Consider the following 9,094-nt stretch of genomic DNA (forward strand, 5'->3'; position numbering starts at 1 on the left):
AAATACAAAATTTGATGGGATGACCATCCCAGAAATGACAAACACTTCAAAAGGTGTGATAATATTCACTTTTAATATTCGTTCCATAATACAAGTGAAAAAACTGCTGTAACAAAGCAGCCTAGCCTGTCTGCCTCAGTCTCCTGACTGACTAAAGGCAAGTGGATAATTCATCACGCACACCATCGAAAGAACCCAACAGATTGAGAAAACCATGAATAATGGATTTGTGGCTTTGCAGATGACAAAGAGGACAACCGGATAAGGAAAAGGACACTGTAAGTTAGTGTAGTGTTGACATACAGTATGAGAGCACGTTTATTGTCAAGGGAGGCTTAACAGCCGGTTTGGGTTGCTTGCTCTTGCAACATTTTGAACACATATTGTCCCACAGGCTAAAAAGGACATTTCAAACAGAGGAAGCTTTACAGGGCATGTTACACTGCATGCAATATTAATGTCATGTATCAGAATCAGCATTTCTTTGTCTTTGAACTAGCCCTTTGTTTATCATATTCCAGAAAAAAACAAGACTTGAAGAGAATTATTCTAACTCTTGACGGAAGCAAAAAGTGCATTTGAAATTCAAAAGAAATGTCTTCAACTTCAGATGACTCTAAGTGAAAACATCCACCGTTGAGCTATGACAATGTTTTGAGTAGATTTTTCTCATATTCATCAATAAATATTATCATTGTTTAATCATACTTTTTTGCATCACAGTTTCTCCCACCGTAACTTAGTGTAGACACATACAAGCTCTGTCTCAATGAGCATGTGTTGTTTGATGAATGGACATGGTCTGGAGAACTTATTGTCATTATTATAATTTGATTCACTGTGATTGCTCAGTTTGTGTGAGTGTAATACTACAATCTTTGCAGCGAGAGAGGGGGCAAGTTTAGGCATGGCTGAGCATCTCAAATTTTTCACTCCGAACTTTACTGGGTCAGGGTTGGAGCCATTACGTCCACCCTTCCCCCTCCCCCTACATGTATCACAGGAAGGGTATAGGTATAGCTTGTTTGAGTAGACATCACAAGCTTGTTTTTCAGCCTCTCTGCATTGGCTAATTGTGCCTTGTCTGCCAGAAAGCAAACACAGAAGATGAACAGTTTCCAGATCCTGTTGGGTTTACCCTAGGGGGACTGGAGCAGGGAACCCTACAGTGGTGCCTGGTGGCAACAAGAGAGTGCTATGAAAGGGGCAGAGGGGAACAGAAGGGAAGAGGATGGATGATCGAGAGAAAGACGGCAGGGACGGTTACAGGACTCTGGCAAAAGCTGTTGGAAGACAGCTGTAAGGGGAGGGAGCTGAAATAAATTGACGTTCCATACCAATGCACGGAACTGTCTGTTGAGCTGAACAACTCTTAGAGGACCTCATTCGTTTACGCAACATCCTTATTGTGCTTATTATTATTTAATGAAAAAACGTACGAGTTATGAAGGAGAATATAATAAACTGTAGGTGGAGAGTGACTGCTCTTACACTCAAGGACAATAGATGGCGATGTATGCAGTGTTGGTCCTTGGATCCGCCAACCAGAACCCAAAGGAGCGAAGGACAGTTTCCGGACAGTAGCGGAACTGGCGCCAAATTCGAAAGAATCGGCATAGGGTGTCAGACAGAAAGTAAACACGGCTGTTTAGCACCAACGTAACTGCAGAAATGGACTTATCAGCTCGTTTTTTCACTAAGCTACGAACATTAGCGGTGTCATTGGAGACTGAAACTGCAAGTCTTCAGCATGCACATCAAAACTTCGACGAAGAGGGTACGGTAGTTATGTCTTCTATGTAAAATATATAGCTAGCTAACTACTGTAAGTTAGCAAGTTAGGCTAACTTGACTTTGCCTGCCAGGTCATCCGGAGCCTATCTAACTAAGAATAAGTGTAACTTACGAACAGGGCGGGCTACAGGTATATTGCTACTGAGTGGGTTTATTTTAATAGCATAATGGCCAGCGGGGTTTCTAGTTTTGTGTAACAACTGTCAGGAAGCTTGAACACCGTATTTGTGTTCAGGGAGTACAGAGTGTGCTGTGCGACTTCTTCACGAGCTACACTCCGAGGTACGGGACTTGAAGGTAGGTTGAGACTCCCGAGGATGTCTTTTAAATACACCCCACCAGATGATGCTAATCTCTCATTATCTATACGTTTGACTGCATGCACTTACACCAGAGGGAAGTAGGCGGCCAAATTGCCCATCAACAAGCAAAGGAGACTGACACCAGGAACTTTATAAAAGCGTGCATGGTGCTCAAGCAGAGGAGCACAGAGGACATCCAGAGACTTCAACGATATTATGAAAAATACGGCTACCAAGCTCCCACGAATGTACACAAATGTTCAGGTATGCCTCCTCCACATCAACAAGCTGGTTGCATGTGTATATTTTGGACTTATCATTGGGTGACTGTCACTAAGTACTTGACTATATGGGAAGATACGTTTGTATGTATTTCCTACTACAACCATTACATTCATATCACCTTCAAACTTAACTATGTCTAGCATGCTATTGCACTTCAGTACCAATGCAGTGGTAAACTTCCATCCACAGTGGACACAGGGCAAGATGCAGAAGATCATTCCGAAGAGGATGAGGATGAAGAGGAAGGGAAGGTAGGAGAGGAGGAGCAGCAGATACTGGCAGTGACTCCCATGAAGGCGCCCCCTCCTCCCACCAGTGACCCCATGCGAACACCACAGCTCTCTGACTTCGGCCTGTCGGAGATCCACCTCAAGAACGTTCTGGGCGTCTCAGGGTTTTCTTGTGACACCGTCCCCATGCCTGTGATACCATTCCCATACCCCTCCACGACCAGGACCGTGCATCTTCCCACGCCCAAAACACCCAAGTGCACCCTGCGCATGGACGAGGACGACCTGCTGACCCCCCGCATGGAGGACTTGGGGATCTCTGAGCACACCATGTGCCTCAACAACGACTTTACCATGGACTTGCATCGCAAGCATTCTTCAAAGACCCTGAGGTGTGTGCGCGTGTGTGTGTCCTCTCCGTTGAGTTGAATGCTGTGTCCAATCACTCAACAATCATCGCTTTCATGTTTCGGTTACGGAGCGCGTTCTGTCTTCCGCAGCTCGTCGGCGTCCTCAGATCCGAAAGCGAGAACGTGCCCGGTCCTCTCCACCACACCCCTGAACCCTGACCTGCACAGCTCTACCTCCGACGGTACCTTTCCCAGACTGGGATACTTTTACATGAGCAGTATCGTCGTGGTGTTCGGTAAGACTTTGGGAGTGGTTATTGATGTGGTTGCTTTTTCGACAGAGGGCATGAAGACTCCGGAGCCACCTGAGTTTTGCACTCCGGGTTTTATGACCAGCCAGTCGCACGGACGCTCCTCTCCTTCTCCCTCGGAACAGACGGGCGGCATGTGTCCCAGTCTCGACATCCCTGCATTCCAGACCCTCTGCAAAACTAGAAAGGTCGATAAATAGTTCTGCGGATGACTGTGTCAGAGAGATGGCTTTTACAAACTGTTTGTAACAGACTGTTTGTAACAGACTGTTTTAACAGACTGTTCGTAACAGTTCTTCGCTGTTACAGGATGACAGGGGGTATCCAGCCTCCAGCAGGGGCTATCACAAGGCCTGGGAGTATGAGGTCCCGGAGATGACCATCGGATGTCCAGAGGACAAACACACACCAGAGACGCCAAGCCTGGAGTCCTTTATAGGCAGCTCTTTATCCGGCGTAAGAAGAGACTTACAGTATCAGGATCCATTATTCATGATACTATACTATGTTTATCTTTGGTATCAAGGAAACAGACCAAAAGAAGGTCAATCTGCGTACATGCATTATTGAAACGAGGAGAACTACTGCATTGCATTTATAAGACTGTGTCTTTCAGAGGGGTGTAGGAGGGAATGAAGCAGTGGGTGAGTGTGAGATGGGTTCTGGAGGGCCCGCTACACCCTGCGGTCTGGAGCAGGACTGTCCCACCCAGGAGTTCAACCTGTGCAGCCCCAGGGTGCGAGGGGAATACCCTGAGCCCAGAACCCCTGAGATACCTGACTTCAGCTCGGTCACACAAGACATCTGTAAAGTACGAACAGTTACTTGAAATGCATTGACACCACACAATGAGGGGAGCTGATTAAAGTGACGTTCCAAGTAATCAAACAAAATGTATCAGTATTCAAGCTCTCCAGCGAGGGATGACTGTTGTTGACTATCTGCAGGGTGAATGGTAACCTTTGGTGGTCCCTTGTATCGTAGATGGTTTCCCGGATGAAGAAACCTCCCCCTGCAGGGATCCAGTCTCAGACCAGACCCACGGGAAAGGAGAACAGGTAAAGTCTCAACCACCCAGTGGAACACTCCAGGGGTAGTGAGTCAGATGTGTGTAACATCAATGACCTGTAAACCATTGAAACAGTTGCTTCCCCATGGCGTGTTTTATGTCCCCCCTCTCTCCCCGTAGGAGAGGACAGGGTATGTCTGTGGTGTCAGAGCGAGAGTTCCTGAGTCTGCCCAGCTACCTGAGGCAGATATCCCTGTCCAGCCTCAATCAGACCATCCATCAAATCAACAGTGCTGCAGAGAAGCAGCTCTGTGGTCAGTGTCTCAAAGCAATGAACCCAACACATCTCAAGCTGCTTTCCCCCAGCTGATCCCTAGTGGACTAATGTTCTGTGCTGCCCTCTACAGGCGGTGGTGCTGCAGTGTTTCTGATGGAGGAGCTGAAGTCCATCACAGGCACGGGCACCAAGGCCCCCTTGTACTTCCTGTGTCTGAAGGAGCTGAAGAGGCTGGAGCACGTACAGGATGTGGGGACCGCCGCCACGTACAGAGTCCTGACACACATCTGACACCTCCGCATTCAGAAGAGCTTACCGGCCGAGCCAGCCTCTCCACAGGAGGATGCTTGACATGTATTACTCCGTGTTGATACACTTTGTTTCTACACAAAGTATGTGAGCTCACATCTGTCCAACCTTTTTTAGTGTGTGTGTCTAAGTAAACTGTGTATAGACATCAACCAATAAATGCAATAATAAGTCAAATGTTTTATTATTTAGGTTTATTATAAACGTTCAAAATTCACCATTTAGGAAGACACAGTAGTTGCAATGGACAAATCAGGGTATTTTCCAGCAATAAATTATTTTTTATCCTGGTTTAAATTCCTGTTCCCACTACGTTCTCATAACAAATGAAAAACGGTAGAAAAAACAAAACAAAAACAATTTTCTGAGCCAGTACCATGGTCAATACGGTCTCATGCGCCCAGGAACGGGAGGGGCTCGGTTCGGGGGGGTGATGGCGATATCCAGGTAGTCTCCAATCTGAAAGCGCTGGGACTGTAGAGTCATGGCGTCATCGGTGCCTTTCCGGCCAGACACAGTTGTTCCAATATCCTTCACTCTGAAACAAATAAGGTCGTGGAGACGCTCGTTATTAACGTTGGTATTTATGTTTACATTTACCAGAATACAGTGGTACTTTATTGAAACTGCACACATGGAGCTAGGCTACCTATAGCCAGGTCTTTGGGGGTCCGGGTAGACGATGGCAAAGCCAAAATGTGTGCCTTTTTTCCTAGCCTCGGGGTACACTTCTTTCACGAGACTGGTAAGCTCTTTTAGAGTAGCATCCATCCTATGAAAACACAAGCACAAACCAAGTTAAGAAGAAAGATTACTTATCGTTGAATCGTTTAACATGTGTAGCAGTTATATTATGTCCACATATGATCGCTTTACCAGGTGTATATCTGGAGCTCGCTGGATGGGACATTGCCCCTATTAAACTCGTCCATCCTGTGATGCCTGCCCGTAGTTGTGGTGAAAACCCTTAGTAGAAGGGGACATGTCTGTTGAAACGGAGAGCAGAGATTATTAGCACTGTTCAGCGTTCGTTCTACTTCAGGCACCAAAAATTACGAGGCCGTTGTCAAATAATTGTATTAAAACATGGAATGCAATGACTACTGTGACAGAATGTTATCCACATTGATCATTATTCTAATGCTTCAATCATAGTTTACACCGTAGGGCGCCAAGCACCACTGCGACACGAGAGCCGGGTTATAACAATTAACCTCGGTTTGTGGTCAGTTAGCAAGTTACCTTCTCTCTGTCCACTGGTTTTTCGGGTTCCTTTTTAATTTCCTCTTGTGTGACTCTTGATTCTACAGCCATATTTTAAGAGGATTGATGCAGCTTGCGAGCTAATGCTAACGAAAGAAGTGAAGCAATAGTCGCATGTAAGTGACGTAGATATGGGCGTTTACAATATATACGGTGGCCAATCTCATCATCGAACGCGAGTACATCAGAGGAAACTGAAGTGACGACACAAAAGTCCAGCGTTTCTTGTTTGTCAGCCACCATTTTGGGAGTCAAAATATTCGTGAAAAACTAACACACCTCCACGGGTTTCGTGGCCTTACTATGGTTCACACGTGTGTCGTGACTGGCTGTCGTAACAGAAGAACGCTAGGCACCTCACTGTCTTTTTACCGTTTCCCACGCGACCCCGAGAGAAAACAACGTTGGATTGCAGCTGTAAACCGCGAGGGATGGGTTCCAAATGACGGGAGTAGACTGTGTAGTAATCATTTCATCTCAGGTATGCAGTCTAACTTGTTAAAACCGTCAGTTAGTATGGAGTACCGTATTTTATGGTTCCATTTAATTTACAGTTTCCTTTTTAAACATAACATAATCACTTAGTGGCAAATGGCAAATATAAGATATGCCTCTTGCATAGTTTAAATATGTGTATAAAGTGTATAAACTTTTAATAGTTCATCTTACAGACCTTTTTCTTATACAGAATACATGACATACTTGAGATCTTCATAATGCACCTCTCAAAGTTTCTCGCTCCTCTCTCCCTTTGTTTTCAGGTAAACAGGTGAAGAACCCCCGGTCACCAGATTATGTTCCTACCGTGTTTGCTGCCCCTCCTCCATCTCCAGAGATGAAAGAAACAGGTTCCTTTGAACTTCTAGATAAGCAGGAAGCCCAAGTGGAGGCGGCAAACGCCTTGCTCTTCCTCCAGGGTCAGGGTAGGGTCAAGTGTGAACTAGGCCGGAGCCAGGAGGACCATGAAACAGCTGAGACCGCAACCTCATCTTCCAGCAGCGAAGAAGGGGAGGAGTCAGACCTTTCGAGTGACAGCAAAAGTAGGGGAGGGAAGCCCACCAAAATGTCTGCCACGCCCACCAAGTACGAAGATACCCTCCTGGCCTTGAAGAAGGAGAACCGGGCTCTCAGAGAGGCTGTGGAAAAGCAGTCTTTAACTGAGAACTCCCTCAGGAACGACCCGGAGAAGGTGAGGTTTTACACCGGCCTGCCCAACTACTTTGTGTTTGAGACGGTCATGTGGCTCCTGGCGCCGCACATGGACGGAGCCAAGAACGTGAAGCTAGCCAAGTTCCAGCAGCTGCTGCTAACCCTGATGCGTTTCCGCCTGGACCTTCGCAACCAAGACCTGGCCTACCGCTTTGGCGTGAAGGTCGGCACGGTGACCAGGACTGTGCACAGGATGGTCAACATTATGTCCAACACGCTGGTGCCCACCGCTGTTTTCTGGCCCTCCAGAGCCGAGCTCCGCAAAAACCTCCCTGCGGCACTGCGCACCTCCTACCCAGACTGCGCTGTCATCATAGACTGCTTCACGGTGACCTTCGAGAAGCCTGCATCTCAGACCAACCAACAAGAGGTTGCTGGGACACCATCTGCGCAAGGGGCGGGGCGCAACACACTGAAGTACCTGATAGGTGTGGCCCCGCAGGGCGTGGTCACCTTTATCTCCAGAGGGTCCCCGGGGGATGTCAGTGACAAAAGCGTGGCGGAGGGGTGTGGCTTCCTGTGTAAGCTCCTACCAGGGGACGTGGTCTTGGCAGAGCGGGATCTGGAGATCGGAGAGTCCGTGGCAGCTTGCGGTGCCCTGTTGCAGGTAACGGGGGGCCATGTGGACGCGTACGACGGGGACTCCTCGCTGGAAGAGGCATCCTTGGAGAGGCAGAGCGTGCGCAGACACGTGGAGCGGGTCATCGCCATGGTGAAGCAGCGGTACGCCATGCTGGCGGGCCCTGTGGAGAGCTGCTTCATGGCTGCTGAGCGCACGTCAAACCTGACCACGTTTGATAAGATTGTGCAAGTGGCCTGTGCCTTAAACAACCTGTGCATCTCTGCTGCTCCTCTGGAGTGATTTTTCACTAGAGCTGCTGGTTATGGGCAGCCTGCATTGTGTATGATCTCATACACTAAGTGTTTCCTTCTCTGGGGAAAGAAGCTGTTTTCTGGTCAGATTCATTTGTATTATTGAAATGAACAGAGCATTCCTTTGGCTTTAATTTTGGACCAGTATATGCCTGATTTCTATTTTGTAATTGTGGACGAAGTATCAAGGACAGTTTCTTCTTTGTGGAGTTGGGCTCATCAGCTTTTTCAGCTGATGTGGGTTCTTGGGATTTAAAAAGAATTTCCACAGATAACGGAGAATCTGGACCCCAGCTTGCTGGATCCTGTGTTGCTAAAAGCTGATATTTTAACTTATCACTTGAAGTAGTCGTTTTGGACTATGACCTTTCCGTGAAGTTACAGCTGAACTGGACATGCACACAGCCCTCAGGTTACAGTGCCTTGGAGTGTATTGCTGGCACTGTTGTAACAAAGCAGCCTGCGTTTGTATTTTTTCCGTTATGCAGAATGCCTCAAGATCCTTTCCTGACTCTACTTTGTTAGTAAAAACATGCAAGAACTCTCAAGAAGCACTGAAAAGTGTAATATACTGTCACTGAATGCTAAGTAAGATTTACTTTATGCTATGTGTGATTTCTTACCAAATCTTTGCTTTTGTATAATTTGAATGGTGGCAGGTTTAGTTGACTGTTATGCCTACACTCTAGAGATGCTGGGAACTGGATGCCCTCTGGTGTTGGACTAATTTGTGTCTTATGAAAACATAGCTTTTGCACACTACCCCTTCTTTTGGTTGTATGTTATTGTTCACCAATGTATGTAGGGCCTACATATACCATGACTATGATTTACAACAAATTTGTGGTTCACAAATAAATGTTACATTCGAAGCTTGGTCTG

General features: G+C 46.8%; 3 protein-coding genes across 3 annotated transcripts; 2 read left to right on the forward strand and 1 right to left on the reverse strand.

Annotated features, from left to right (window-relative positions):
* The first annotated feature begins 1,596 nt into the window (after window positions 1-1,596).
* On the forward strand, window positions 1,597-5,061 carry ska3 (spindle and kinetochore associated complex subunit 3). Its single transcript, XM_084689575.1, has 11 exons — window positions 1,597-1,777; window positions 2,030-2,091; window positions 2,189-2,360; window positions 2,571-3,003; window positions 3,112-3,203; window positions 3,303-3,460; window positions 3,582-3,728; window positions 3,889-4,083; window positions 4,257-4,330; window positions 4,462-4,595; window positions 4,689-5,061. Exons 1-11 carry the CDS (start codon window positions 1,672-1,674, stop codon window positions 4,847-4,849), a joined length of 1,734 nt encoding a protein of 577 aa, XP_084545701.1. The 5' UTR covers window positions 1,597-1,671; the 3' UTR covers window positions 4,850-5,061.
* Window positions 5,047-6,268, reverse strand: sap18 (Sin3A associated protein 18). The gene is made up of 4 exons (XM_084689577.1): window positions 6,110-6,268; window positions 5,744-5,853; window positions 5,517-5,639; window positions 5,047-5,405 (listed from the first exon to the last, which is right to left on the reverse strand). The coding sequence occupies exons 1-4, from the start codon at window positions 6,179-6,181 to the stop codon at window positions 5,249-5,251; spliced, it is 462 nt and encodes a 153-aa protein (XP_084545703.1). The 5' UTR covers window positions 6,182-6,268; the 3' UTR covers window positions 5,047-5,248.
* Window positions 6,269-6,330: 62 nt separating this feature from the next.
* On the forward strand, window positions 6,331-9,084 carry LOC146234842 (uncharacterized). Its single transcript, XM_084689576.1, has 2 exons — window positions 6,331-6,611; window positions 6,892-9,084. Exons 1-2 carry the CDS (start codon window positions 6,434-6,436, stop codon window positions 8,199-8,201), a joined length of 1,488 nt encoding a protein of 495 aa, XP_084545702.1. The 5' UTR covers window positions 6,331-6,433; the 3' UTR covers window positions 8,202-9,084.
* The last annotated feature ends 10 nt before the right edge of the window (window positions 9,085-9,094 follow it).

The sequence above is a fragment of the Hypomesus nipponensis genome, chromosome 23 (assembly GCF_054491055.1).
Source record: "Hypomesus nipponensis isolate SF chromosome 23, ASM5449105v1, whole genome shotgun sequence".
Lineage (NCBI taxonomy): Eukaryota > Metazoa > Chordata > Actinopteri > Osmeriformes > Osmeridae > Hypomesus > Hypomesus nipponensis.